Source organism: Nerophis ophidion, unplaced genomic scaffold, assembly GCF_033978795.1.
Source record: "Nerophis ophidion isolate RoL-2023_Sa unplaced genomic scaffold, RoL_Noph_v1.0 HiC_scaffold_114, whole genome shotgun sequence".
Taxonomy (NCBI): Eukaryota; Metazoa; Chordata; class Actinopteri; order Syngnathiformes; family Syngnathidae; genus Nerophis; species Nerophis ophidion.
In genome coordinates this window covers 137,501-152,906 of record NW_026907036.1, presented here as the reverse complement: position 1 = coordinate 152,906, position 15,406 = coordinate 137,501, and the positions used below count along the sequence as shown (strand labels likewise).

The window sequence follows — 15,406 nt, the reverse complement described above, 5'->3', positions numbered from 1 at the left end:
GTACCTTGGTGTAAAGCAGGCCATGTGGTCTTCTAGGACAGCCAATAGCTGCGTTCCTTACTGAGGAGTTGCCAACACTGATGGACCTCCACTTATATAGCCAAGAGAAAACTGACATTGTCTTTCAACTAAACTGGTCCTGAAGGCACCTTGCTTGATCAACATCTACTTTCATATAGGCATGTACCTGGGTGTTACACACATGTGCTTTCATATAGGCATGTACCTTGGTGTTACACACATGTACTTTGATATAGGCATGTACCTTGGTGTTGCACACATGTACTTTGATATAGGCATGTACCTTGGTTTTACACACATGTACTTCGATATAGGCATGTACCTTGGTGTTACACACATGTACTTTGATATAGGCATGTACCTTGGTGTTACACACATGTACTTTGATATAGGCATGTACCTTGGTGTTACACACATGTACTTTGATATAGGCATGTACCTTGGTGTTACACACATGTACTTTGATATAGGCATGTACCAGATACATGTTTTCACACCATGTTCTTACTGTTTACAAAACTGGAACTCTTTTGCATGTATGCTGGTGTGGAAGATAGAACAAAAGGAAAAGGGGGTGGAGTCAGAGGTCACCTGCACATAGAGGCGATCATTCCTTACCACTGTCCCAAGTGACATAATAAAGGGTTTACACGTCACCTTCAACCAACAAACAGGTCTCAGGAACACACCGATGCTGGTCGAACACGTCCTTGGTTGTTGTTAATCATGTCGCTCACACGGCCCATCGTCCATTAATTTCCCGGGGAAGAGACATTCACCTTAAGGACAATATCATCTTTGCGGATATTCCTTTGGGGTTAGAACCACTTTTGCCTCCTTTGTATGTCCGGCCAATGTTCTTTAGTTTAGCATCGCTAACACAAGTCTGCCAAATACAGAACTGGGCGCCATCTACGTCGGGAGCACAGGTCATTACTGTCAAATCATCCAGGTGGTGATGATGTTTTGGCTTTTATCAGCAATAGCTGCTTGGGAGTTAAGGCTTCCACGCCATTTGGGTCAGTAGGGACACTTGAGATGGGGCGGCTGTTGATAATTGCCCCAACTTTGCACAACAAAGTACGTTGTCCTTCTTCATCAACCGTTTGTTGTCTCACAATGGAACTGAGAACCTTCCTTATTGTCCGTATTTGCCTCTCCCATACGCCTCCAAAATGTGAAGCAGCAGGGGGGTTCAAGATCTATCTGATGTCTTTATCCAACACGGTCATTTGAATCTTTGCGTTATCCAAAGCACTCACAAAGTGTTTCCCATTATCAGAACGCATCAACTGGACTTGCCCTCTTCTTGCTATGAACCTCCGCAGCGCATGCATGCAGGACTCTGTGTCCAAAGAACTTGCCACTTCCATGAGTACGGCTCTTATCGTCAAGCAAGTAAAAATGATGCCATGCCCCTTTACCATGGTCCTGCTCCTTTGGATTTCAAATGGACCAAAGTAGTCCACGGGGGCTCATCTGGCTCCAATCTTTCACTAGGGAGGTCTGCCATGGTCTGACCTTCTGGTTTTCTGTGCTGACGTCTGCAAGTTACACACTGTGACAGAATTATTCAGACAGCTGAGTGGGACCTCAATATCCAGTACTTCTGCCTTCGTACCTTTGACAAGACATGATTCCTGCCACTGAGTCCACGTTTTTCGGGAACATAATGAATGATAAGTAAGGTGATATGTAGATCTTTGACAAGATGTTTTGATTCCTCTTGCATTGTTGACCTGTTTATCCTGCATCCACTCTTAAGACCAAGACTTGACAATATCCCCTCCAGATTCCTCAGGGACTCTGCCAGCACCATTGCCACAATCATCACACACATAATAAACCTCTCAATTAAACAAGGTCAAGTACCAAAAGATTTTAACTTAGCAAGAGTAACTCCGTTTTTGAAAAAAGGAAGCAAATTAGAACCTGGTAACAACCGACCTGTTTCTATTCTCAGTTCCATTTCAAAAGTAATGGAAAAAAATAGTTTATGAACAGGTCAATAGATACCTTGCCAGTAAAAAACTCATGTACAAATTCCAATCAGGCTTCAGAACTAAGCACTCCACTGACACATGCCTTCTCTATCAGAGCGAGCACATGAAACATGAGGTGGACGCGGGCAAATACTGCGGCATGGTCATGCTGGACATTCAGAAGGCCTTTGACACTGTAAACCATGCTATACTGTTGGATAAACTTAAAGCAATCGGATTTGATAAAACGTCATTGAGCTGGATGCACTCTTACTTGGAGGGGAGGAAACATGTAAGCAGTGGAGTCCCCCAAGGCAGTATATTAGGGCCTTAACTGTTCCTAATATATGTAAACCACAAGTCATCAGCATGCCACTGTGAATTGTTCCTGTTTGCGGACTTGAAAGGATAGATAAACGCAACAAAAGATGTAATCTAAGTGCTCTACAGCAAACTAGCTTACTATGCTAACATTCACTTCACTGTATAAATTGCGAAAATGAGCGTGACTGACTTTTGGCCATAAAACGTCCCAAATTACATCACAACCAACAAATAATGCAACTCAATCAAATATTAAAGTACTACTCAACGATACGTAGCGATGATACTTTGTTTGGCATGAGATTCCAGCAGATGAACACGTTTGCAATCGTCACCGAACTAGCTTAAAGTAGACTTGAAAGGAACTCCTTGTTGTCCCCTGTTAACATGGACATTACTGTAAACTAGGCAATGCTGCCTCCCGCTGTCTAAAGGAGGAAGTGCACCTCACTAATGAATTCCCAAGTGGTATTGGTTTACTTTTACACGCAATATCCTCTCCTCGTTCTTCCTTTTGTGAAAGCAACATTTTTAGCCCAACAGAAAACAAAGAGAAGTGCAGCGAAGCACGTGTAAGAAGTGCCAGCGAGTGTGGGCGTGTGATAGTATGTTGCTTCAACCTCACTCTCCCGCAGTGGCCGTCTACTCTTTAAGACAGTCAGTGAAAAATGCTGAGCCCTCTGCTTTTACGTATATTATCTATAAATTCAACAAACAAGACAGAACACCGCTATCCACCCAATAATTCAAACTGATCCATCAGCGCGACTGAAGACTATTTTTATTTACACAAATCAAGGAACCAGGATACTCTGGAAACAAAATAAAAGGTAGTCTATATAAAAGGACATATATGTGCACATTGTTAGATTCCGGTGATTGACGCACAATACCTATTGCTAGTCAAAATCCAGCACTCCGTCCTACGGGTAATGTCCCCTCGGGTCAACCGGTCTTACCGGCCGCTCCACCGACGTGGGTCCTACTCAGCTGGATGGCGAGGCGATGAGTCTAGTTCTACTACCTTGGGATGGTCCCGGTGGTCCGGCGTCCGTCCTACTTCCTTCCGTGGTCTGCCCAGCAGAGAAACCTATCTCCTAAGGCCAGGTCTAAATCACGGATCCCGCCATCTATGGGTAGCTCACCTCTAATGAATCTTGGCTCTTGTCACTGACTAGGTTAAATTTGGGGGCTCGGATATGTAAAAGCCCTTACAGGACATATTGTAAGTGGACTGCGTTAGAGTGACCCTTCAGAGCTAGGTGGTGGACACATGAAAGCCCTAAAACATTACGTCTAGGACGAGGTGGTAAACAGGGACATGACATTCTTCTGTTTTTATATGATGCTTTTTAATACAGGTTCGATAGCGTAAGCCTTGCACAGCGTCAATACATCATTCCCAATAATCATCAATAATCAAAGAATCATGGTTAAAATCATTGCAGTAAATCTGTCATAATAAAAGTTGAGATGGGTCTTACTGTGCCAGGTTCTTCAGGGGATGTCGGAAATGTTCCCAAAAAGAGGAGAGCTCGCATCGATTCCCATAAATTGGAAAAATCAAAATCAAGTCGGTATACCGAAAACTACGAAAAGTACTTAAATTGGGAGGCTGTATCAAATGCAGCCTAAAAGGAGACTATCCCAAAAAAGGGAAAAATCATGAATTAAAACACGGTAAACCGAAAACTACAAAAACCCCAAAATGGGAAAAAGTACAAATTGGAATACCGAAGTGTCCATTAATCAAACGAGTTAAAACCCGAAAAGTGCCCCTAAAAGTGAAGGAATCGAGGCGAGCTTTCCAAAAAGGAAAAAAAGCTAAAAGTGTCCAAAAATGCAATTTGGAGGAAGCCAGATGGGTCGCCCGGCCCGGCGATCACATCCAGCTTTCGGCTGCGAGGCAGAAGTGGGGAGGCCAAAAAGGAGAAGTGGTGGTGGCCGAGAGCAAAAAGGCCGAGCGGCCAACGCCCTGACTCCTCGGCTGGACAGAAGGAAAGTCATGTTCCCCTTTTGCCTTGGTCGCAGGGGGAGATCGGAAATGGAGAAAAGTCTCTTCTTTGTCGAATTGAGTTCTGTTTGGAGAGCTGGGAATGTTCTTTTCAGTCCAAACAGTTCAGAGGTCTTTCCTGTTGTCCATCCGATGCAACGTAGAAGTACGAAATCCCGTATAATAGCGAATTCAACATTGCTATATACCCTCGGTTTCGGGGTGGTTACCCCGTTGCTATAGCATTGCTATGGAGATACAACACATGACGTTATTCTCAACAATACATTGGTTGTTACACATGTGACCTTTGTACCAACTCTCAATTGGCCCAGTATACTTCTTGCTATCCTAAAACCGGCTGCATACGGAGTTTTTTGGATTCTTACCCCACATCCCGTTATTCCCCCACATCAGCACGCGCTGTGTCCACATTCGCAAGCGCATGATGTCCAAGGCTCCAAATAACAAGTTCCTCATCAGTGTCCTGTTGATGAAACCATTACACTCGTACTGGGAAGGTTTTAACTAACGCAGATGGTTGTCTAGAGTAGCCTTCCACTCTGCCATACCTGAATGTTGGTCAAAGGTCACCTATCCTTTTCACATGTTGATTTACACATCTGATTATTTATACACCATCACATTTCGTGAGTACTATCACAGATATGGTTTACATAAGCCATTACATTCCTGGTCTTCATTATACACCAGGTATACCCGGGGCCCTACGGTCCAGCCTTGCTTCTAACCCCTAACGGGGGGAAATACGCGGGGAAATAGATCCTCTAAGGGGGGGTTTCTACCTATTTTGACAACATGTATGCACTGATTACAAATACAGAACTATAATGCCCACGTTTAGACTTTCTCCATCAAACGCCATTTTGCTTTCCCCTCTTTCTTCTTCTTGTTCTTCTTTCTATTTCCAGCAGACTAGTAGAACATCTTAGGTGTATTGCTGCCCTCCACAGGTTCTTAATAGGATTTCCTTCTTCTGTCCTATGGCCCACACTATACTCTACAGTCCGGTAGGTGACAGTATGAACCTTTCAAGTCGTGGCTGCAAACTGCCAGTAAGAAGAAGAAGTAATAGAGCTGGTTGCTTGTTTCTCTCACGAGATCTGACAACATTAATAGTTTAAATAGAACAATTGACAGGTTGACAACATCCAAACAAACCAAGTCATCTCCAATACATCTCAACATTACACACATCCTCCAGGCTGAGTTAGTCTACATGATGAAGTAAGCTGGAAACTACATGTAAGACATACAAAGAAAACATTTACAAAATTGACTGCGATAACAAATAGAACAAAATACATACCCGCAAATATTAACTACATTTATTGTACCCAACTTTAGTGGAAGCATACATTGTTTATTGCATAAAAGTCTGGGGACATACATATAAAACAATCACACAACAATATTCATATTACACAAGAGAGTAATAAAGACAGTTAATAGAATGGATTATAAAGATCCAACAAATGATTAATAAAGTCACACATTTTTAAATTGTAGTAGGGAAAATTGTTTAAATCATGTATAAAGTAAATAATGATATGCTTCCAGAAGTGGTCCAGAAGATGTTTCAGATGTGAAGCAGTAAATATGAACTAAGAGGGATTTATGTGTACTCAAAAGCAAAGGTATGAACACATGTAAAACAAATATGTACATCATATAAAGGAGTTCATCTATGGAATCATCTACAATTAGAAAACAAAATATGTAACACGTGATTATTTGAAAAAACATATAAAACACTATTATGAATAAGTATTAAAGTGAATTGTGAATATCTACACTTAAAATATTTATTTTGTGCAACATATTGTATGTACTATTTATTCTCACCTTTTCAGTCAAATTGTTGTGTTCATTTCAAAGTACACAAATGTGTATATTAACTCATGTACTTGACTGTAATAAACACACTAATCTGAAGTGTCTAATCTATAAATGTAGAAGCATATTAACCAGATTGTTAGACAAACAACAATGTCACACATGTTATATGTGCTGATGTTGTTAGAAAGTCAAAATGAAAGTCTGGACAGTTTATTTCAAATCCTGCAGTTTAATTTGCTGCTGCTGTTCTCACCAGCACACTTGTGTTTCTTACACTGGTACTTAGAAGACAATCTTTCACCACACACACTGCAACTCAACACTTTCTCTCCTGGGTGTCTTCTCGTGTATACTGTACAAGCTTGTCGTTTATGAAAGCTTTTGTTGCAGTTTGAACAAGAGTATGGTTTTTCACCAGAGTGCTTTATCATGTGTAATTTTAAGTGTCGTCTTTCTATATAACTTTTACCACATACTGAACATATAAAAGGTTTTTCTCCAGTGTGTGTTAGCATGTGTACTTTTAATCTATGATTTATAACAAAGCTTTTACCACATTCTGAGCAGGAAAAAGGTTTTTCTCCAGTGTGTATTCTCATGTGTCCTTTGAAATGGGATCTTTGAGTAAAATCTTTACCGCAGATTGAACATGAAAAAGGTTTTTCTCCAGTGTGTATTCTCATGTGTGTTTTGAACTGGGATCTTTGAGTAAAACATTTAACGCATATTGAACATGAAAAAGTTTTTTCTCAAGTGTGTATTCTCATGTGCGCTGTGAGATTGTCCCTTCGATTAAAATCTTTACTGCAGATTGAACATGAAAAAGTTTTTTCTCAAGTGTGTATTCTCATGTGCGCTGTGAGATTGTTCCTTCGATTAAAATCTTTACTGCAGATTGAACATGAAAAAGGTTTTTCACCAGTGTGTGTTCTCATGTGTACTTTCAAACTTTGATTTCTTTCAAAAATTTTACCACATTCCGAGCAGGAAAAAGTTTTTTCTCCAGTGTGTATTTTCATGTGTCCTTTGAAATGGGGCCTTTGAGTAAAATCTTTACCGCAGATTGAACATGAAAAATGTTTTTCTCCAGTGTGTGTTCTCATGTGTACTTTCAGCATTTGTTTTAGTCTAAAATCTCTACCACATTCTGAGCAAGGAAAAGGTTTTTCTCCAGTGTGTGTTCTCATGTGTCTTTTCAGATGACTATGGAATTTAAAGGTTTTGTGACAGAGAGAAGATGTGAAGTGAGTGTTGTCAGTGTGACATGTCTTATCATCTTTAGAGTCTTCATCATCAGTGTCAGGAGAGTGTGACGTTGTGTCCTCACTATCTGATAGTGGAGCTAAGAGCTTGTCTGCTTGTGATCCTCCACAGTGGTCTCCATCAGCTTCTGTTGTCATGTGTTGTGTTGAGCTGCTGCTTGGAGGCTCCCCCCCTCCCCTCTCCTCACTTTCACCTTTCACCTCATCATCTTCACTCTTCACAGGGACACCAGTCACTGGCATCTTGGTGACATCAACCGCCTCCAGTCTTTCAAGATGCTCTCCCTGCTGACTGATGCTATGTTCCTTCTCTTTCTCTTTACTCTGAGGGCTCAGTGGATCCTCCTCTTCCTCTTTAAATCGGGGTGTCAGCGTGTCCTTCTCTTTGTCTTTAAAATGGGGGATCAGTGGGTATTCCTCTTCCTTCTTAATGTGGGAGGGCGGTGGCTCCTCCGTCCGCATCCTGAAGCTCCACTTCTGTTGCTCAGGGTGAAGATGTTCTTCACAGACGTCTGCAAGACAAACACAGCATCTCTGCTCAGTCACACAATGCATTCAGTACTTTTACATGCACTTAGGAAAAACAAGTTATTGTAAGAACTGTCTTGAAATCTCAGTGACGCACAAACACGCTGCTCTTAACAACATTATTCACAGGAAAAGAAAAAAACAAACCAGGACGACAGGACTTTTTACTATGGATAGACGATATGGTTCAAAATTGATTTTGCGATACATTAAATCATAAAGAATTACTGATAGAACCATTTTAAAACAGGCTACACAGGATCCTATTTAGTTGCTGAAATATGCACTAAATATTACATCAATTCCAGTATTATTTTCTGAAATAAAGTAACCAGATATTAGCAGTAAATAAACAAGTACATTAATAATAATTGTTTCGACAAAATAATACAATTAGAAAAGACACAATATGTTACTGCATATGTCAGCTGCCAAATTAAGAGCCTTTGTAAACAGTTTTGAAATTGTTCTATCATGAATCATATACCAAATGATATATCGTGACATATATTGTTATTAGGATATAGATTTGAGGTCATATCACTCATACCAAACATTGGTTCGCCGAGTCATTTTGTTTAGTTCACCAAATATATTTATTTTTTTATAATCTTCAGATGTGTGTGTATTAAGGGTGTAACGGTACGTGTATTTGTATTGAACCGTTTCGATACGGGGGTTACGGTTCGGTTTGGAGGTGTATCGAACAAGTTTCCACACGGACATATTAAGTAGAGCACCACACGTTGTGTCAAAAATGCACACTGAGGCACAACACACAGCATGCTAACAACGACCGACCTACTACAAAGTGTAAAAGCCAGAGCTGGAAGACCCTCCTGCCTCGTTAAGATCTCCCGTTTGGGAACACTACGGCTTCGCAGTGCGATACAACAATGGATAACCGCTTCAACGAAGAGAAAGACAAACAAACACAGCTCCCACTGCATTCAAGCAGCTTCTCCTTGGCGACTCAGGCAGGGCTAAAGCGATAACAAATGTTGTTGGTGTTTTTATAGCAGCAGATTTAAGACCATATTGCATTAAAAACTACATTTTGACCCACTTCACGGTGGATTCTGATGCGTCATCTATGTTGCTGCTCCTCGATCTTAGCGCTGCTTTCGATACCGTCGATCATAGTATTTTATTAGAACGTATCAAAACAAGAATTGGTATGTCAGACTCAGCCCTGTCTTGGTTTAACTCTTATCTTACTGATAGGATGCAGTGTGTCTCCCATAACAATGTGACCTCGGACTACGTTAAGGTAACGTGTGGAGTTCCCCAGGGTTCGGTCCTTGGCCCTGCACTCTTCAGCATCTACATGCTGCCGCTAGGTGACATCATACGCAAATACGGTGTTAGCTTTCACTGTTATGCTGATGACACCCAACTCTACATGCCCCTAAAGCTGACCAACACGCCGGATTGTAGTCAGCTGCAGGCGTGTCTTAATGAAATTAAACAATGGATGTCCGCTAACTTTTTGCAATTCAACGCCAAAAAAACGGAAATGCTGATTATCGGTCCTGCTAGACACTGACCTCTATTTAATAATACAACTTTAACATTTGACAACCAAACAATTAAACAAGGTGACTGGGTAAAGAATCTTGGTATTATCTTTGACCCAACTCTCTCCTTTGAGCCACACATTAAAAGCGTTACTAAAACGGCCTTCTTTCATCTCTGTAATATCGCTAAAATTTGCTCTATGTTGTCCACTAAAGACCCCGAGATCATTAACCATGCGTTTGTTACCTCTCACTTCGATTACCGTAACGTATTATTTTCGGGTCTCCCCATGTCTAGCATTAAAAGATTACAGTTGGTACAAAATGCGGCTGCTAGACTTTTGACAAGAACAAGAAAGTTTGATCATGTTACGCCTAGACTGTATATACCTTTATATATATATATATATATATATATATATATATATATATATATATATATATATATATATATATATATATATATATATATATATATATATATATATATATACAGACAACAACCCTTGGTAACATTTACATATTTAATATTACACATAGTCAACACTCATTCACTTTGAGTAGCATACACATGCCACGTATTCATCAAAGGTTTTAAATAAACCTTGTAAACCGCAGTCCTGCCCTGGTTGTTGCCTCCTTCCCTTCTCTGGTACACAACAAAAAGTTTGGTTAAGAAACCAATTCTGAGCCATATCTTATTTCGTTTTTATTGTGTGTATATATATATATATATATATATATATATATATATATATATATGTATATATATATATATATATATATATATATATGATATATCTGCCCAGAGTCGGGACCCGGGGTGGACTGCTTGCCTGTGCATCGGTTAGGGACATCTCTGCGTTACTGACCTGTCTCCGATCGGGATGGTCTCCGGCTGGCCCCACTATGGACTGGACTCTCACTATTATGTTAGAAACTGGCTGGCCTGGGAACGCCTCGGGATCCCCCGGGAAGCGGCTGGGGAAAGGAAAGGCTGGGCTTCCCTTCTTAGGCTGCTGCCCCCGCAACCCGACCTCAGATATGCAGAAGAGGATGGACGGATGGATGTGTAACACAACTTGATGTTTCTTGAAAACAGCGTCCAGTAGTTGATGTTGTCGCTCCTTCTCCTCTTTTGTTGGACAAAGTTCCTCCTCGTACTCTGCTATCGTTTTTTTTTTCTAACATCACAAATATTTCTTCAACAGCAGCAGTTAGTCGCTGATTCACCAACACTCACATCATTTGTAATGTAGACATTTTCACACAATAAAAACACTTTACACTTACATTGGATCTCTGCTTTGATGTGTCGATCACTTCCGCCTCTCTTTGTTAGCAGCTAACAAGCTAAGCTAACCAGCAGGCTAGGCTAGCACGTCAAAGTGCACTCAGACTAATGTATCCGCATACAAACAATTAATAAGGACGTTTACTCTGTTAAACGACACACACGTGCACATGTACGTTGTAATTAAGACCTGTAACCATAATAACCAATACAACGTCTTGTTTTGTTCTACCTCCTGTGTGACGTCATCGAGGTGTTCTCAACCGCAGAACAAATGTTGGCCAAATACGTGTTTCACTGGGACAATAGTAGGTGGTGCACACTTCCTTCAAACACGTGTTTCACTGGGACAATAGTGAGTGGTGCACACCTCCTTCAAACACGTGTTTCACTGGGACAATAGTGAGTGGCGCACACTTCCTTCAAACACGTGTTTCACTGGGACAATAGTGAGTGGTGCACACTTCCTTCAAACACGTGTTTCACTGGGACAATAGTGAGTGGTGCACACTTCCTTCAAACACGTGTTTCACTGGGACAATAGTGAGTGGTACACACTTCCTTCAAACACGTGTTTCACTGGGACAATAGTGAGTGGTGCACACTTCCTCCAAACACGTGTTTCACTGGGACAATAGTGAGTGGTGCACACTTCCTTCAAACACGTGTTTCACTGGGACAATAGTGAGTGGTGCACACTTCCTTCAAACACGTGTTTCACTGGGACAATAGTGAGTGTTGCACACTTCCTTCAAACACGTGTTTCACTGGGACAATAGTGAGTGGTGCACACTTCCTTCAAACACGTGTTTCACTGGGACAATAGTGAGTGGTGCACACTTCCTTCAAACACGTGTTTCACTGGGACAATAGTGAGTGTTGCACACTTCCTTTGCCCGGCCACAGAAGACAAAAAAGAGTTGCTGGTGTAACAATAGGAAGAATATATTCCACTCCTCTCTTGTACACGCGGCTTATGAGGTAATATACATGATATATTTTCATATTATTTATCTTATTTACCTCATATGTTGTTCGAAGCTAACGTGCTAGCGTTAGCCCGCTAGCAGGCCTTTGTAGCAAATGCGAGCGTTTTTTTTGAGGAGTGTATTTTATATGTTCTCTGTGAGCATTATATTGACTTATTTAATAATTTAACTGTATTTTTGTTGTATATTACAGTCACGCTTAACATCATTGAATATTTGTTACTAGAAAGAAACGAACGTCTCGAAATTTAAGTCTGGAATAAGTCACATGGTATAATAATAATAATAATAATAATAATACATTTTATTTGGTATAGCACTTTTCAGTGTACTCAAAGATGCTTTACAGGATGAAAAAAATAATTATATTATTGTTATTGTAATGACAGTGTAATATAATGTATTATTGCAGTGGTCTGCTTTATGTTGGTGTCAACTTTATTAGCAATAAATACAAATGATGTTTGCACGCACTTCTATTACCTTGATAACATCCATCCATCCATTTTTCAACCGCTTGTCCCTATTTGAGGTTGCGGGGGGGGTGTTGGAGCCTATCTCAGCTGCATTTGGTGGACATATCATGGAAATTAAATCGACTGATGTTTGTTATTATGAATACACTATTTGCACAATTGTAAGCGATTAATGCTTATTCAGTCAGACTAAAATAAATATTTAATTAAATAAATGTTAAATATTAAAAATAGCTTTAATATACTGCACACAAAATGAATTTTGTTTGTAGTCGAATCATGAGGTACCCAAATATTCTAAAAATATGTTTATATTTATAAATTCGTATATATATATATATATATTTATGTCTATATATATATATATATATATATATAAATATAAATATATATATATATATATATATATATATATATATATACATATACATATATATATATATACTCGCTGGCACTTGTTCCACGTGCTTCGCTGCACTTCTGTTTGTTTTCTGCTGGGTTAAAAATGTTGCTTTCGCAGTAGGAAAAACAAGGAGAGGATATTGCGCGTAAAAGTAAAGCCAACGGACCACAGCTCTGTAGTCCTGGTCACCGTTGACGTGAGGTGGGACTATTTTGGAGGTGCACGTCAAGGTTGGCTGGTAGGTTGGTAGTGGGAGGAGCCAGTTGGCGTCACTTGATGCTGCAGCACAATGACACTTTTATACGTGCAGACTGACTTCATGCAGTCATGACGGTATTAAAATCCCAGCAGGAGGTTTTCTATAAGTTGTTACTTTTTAAACAATAATTAATGTAAATGCAGAAAATAGGATCAATGACACAATTCATAATAATCAATCACTGATGATTATTCCATGTGTAGAAGAACATCACCACAAAGTGGTGTCAGTCCACTTGGAAAATATTATATTTGATAGACTAAACAACATTTGACACATCATAGCTGAAGTTTGTTTGTGTTGTCTTGCGGACGTCCAACAGATGAACGCTCGTCAAGAAGAACGTCCCCTTCAGCAGCAGGAGGATCCACAGCCCCCCCACATTAAAGAGGAAGAGGAGGAAGTGTGGATCAGTCAGGAGGGAGAGTGTCCTGTAGGGCAGGAGGAGGCTGATGTCAGCAAGTTTCCACTGACTGTTGTCTCTGTGAAGACTGAAGAGCATGAAGACAAACCACCTGAGTCCTCACAGCTTCATCACAGTCCAAGTAAGCACAACATCCACATATCATCTAATACAATGTTTGTGACACATGTTCATCCGGGGGACACATTTATCACTAAAGATGGAGATATACTTGCTTTTTAACACCACCATTTAAAAATGAATGCTCATCAATCGTGTGAATAAGTGAAGTGAATTATATTTATATAGCACTTTTCTCTAGTGACTCAAAGCGCTTTTACATAGTGAAACCCGATATCTAAGTTACATTTAAACCAGTGTGGGTGGCACTGGGAGCAGGTGGGTAAAGTGTCTTGCCCAAAGACACAACGGCAGTGACTAGGATGGTGGAAGCGGGGATCGAACCTGGAACCCTCAAGTTCCTGGCACGGCCACTCTACCAACCGACAGCGCGCTTGCTTCCGCTGACGTGGCGGTCCTCAAGTGATGGCGGGATAAGAGCGCACCGTCACAATACACAAAACATCGGCAGAAAGCAATAATCTATAAAAAAATCAAGCAAACTGGAGTTTTGACCCAGAGAAGGCAGGTCGGTTATAAAACCAAAAACTCTGCATCCCAGGCACCCGCGGACTTAAGGAAATGCACGTTCTTTTTGATTTCAATGCGTATAAAGACATAAAAAGTGTATTAATGCCAACACTGGTTATTCATGTGATTATCAGACAGAAGTCATTTCCATTAGACAATATTCAAATATAGGTGGGAGTGTTGGAACCATACCAATACTTTGGTACCGGTACTAAAATTATTTTGGTACTTTTCTCAATAAAGGGGACCACAAAAATGGCATTATTGGTTTTATTTTAACAAAAAAACTTAAGATACATTAAACATATGTTTATTATTGCAGTTAAGTCCTTAATTAAAATAGTGAACATATTAGACAACTTGTCTTTTACTAGTAAGTAAACAAACAAATACTCCTAATTATTTAGCTGACATAAGCAGTAACATGAGGAGTCAGATGAGGTGGTTCGGGCATCTGGTCAGGATGCCACCCGAACGCCTCCCTAGGGAGGTGTTTAGGGCACGTCCAACCGGTAGGAGGCCACGGGGAAGACCCAGGACACGTTGGGAAGACTATCTCTCCCGGCTGGCCTGGGAACGCCTCGGGATCCCCCGGGAAGAGCTAGACGAAGTGGCTGGGGAGAGGGAAGTCTGGGTTTCCCTGCTTAGGCTGTTGCCCCCGCGACCCGACCTCGGATAAGCGGAAGATGATGGATGGATGGATGGATGGAAGCAGTAACATATTGTGTCATTTATACACCTATTATTTTGTCAACATTATTAAGGACAAGTGGTAGAAAATGAACTATTAATCTACTTGTTCATTTACTGTTAGTATCTGCTTATTTTCTATTTTAAAGGGGAACATTATCACAATTTCTGAAGGGTTAAAACCAATAAAAATCAGTTCCCAGTGGCTTATTTTATTTTTTGAAGTTTTTCTCAAAATTTTACCCATCACGCCATATCCCGAAAAACAGCTTCAAAGTTCCTGATTTTAACCGTCGTTATATCCCCCCGTCCATTATCCTGTGACGTTACAGCGTGATCACACAGAAACAAACATGGCGGATAGCACAGAAAGGTATAGCGATATTAGCTAGGATTCAGACTAGGATTTCAGCGCCGTGAGCGATTCAACAGATTACGCATTTATTGAAATGGATGGTTGGAGTGTGGAGGCAGGTAGTGAAAACTAAATTGAAGAAGAAACTGAAGCTATTGAGCCATATCATGACAGACAGCAGCAACGAGGACGAATTTGACGATCGCCTTCTAATCAACGTTTGGTAAGTGTTTGTTTGGCATTAAATGTGGGTGGAGGGAAAGGCTGGATGCAAATGTAGCTACAAATGAGGCATAATGATGCAATATGTACATACAGCTAGCCTAAAGAGCATGTTAGCATCGATTAGCTTGCAGTCATGCTGTGACCAAATATGTCTGATTAGCACATAAGTCAATA

General features: G+C 40.5%; 1 protein-coding gene and 1 long non-coding RNA gene across 2 annotated transcripts in view; one reads left to right on the top strand and one right to left on the bottom strand.

Annotated features, from left to right (window-relative positions):
* Positions 1–4,839: 4,839 nt before the first annotated feature.
* LOC133547458 (uncharacterized) lies at positions 4,840–11,054 on the bottom strand. Its single transcript, XR_009805502.1, has 3 exons — positions 10,781–11,054; positions 10,360–10,524; positions 4,840–7,954 (listed from the first exon to the last, which is right to left on the bottom strand). It is a non-coding gene; the product is annotated as an uncharacterized LOC133547458 (long non-coding RNA).
* A 588-nt stretch (positions 11,055–11,642) lies between these two features.
* LOC133547457 (zinc finger protein 135-like) overlaps positions 11,643–15,406 on the top strand; it is a 10,050-nt gene continuing 6,286 nt past the window's right edge. The window contains exons 1-2 of the mRNA XM_061893140.1: positions 11,643–11,762; positions 13,231–13,453. Coding sequence (XP_061749124.1) covers positions 13,231–13,453 — 223 coding nt within the window. The 5' untranslated portion in view covers positions 11,643–11,762. The remainder of the gene's footprint in view (positions 11,763–13,230; positions 13,454–15,406) is intronic.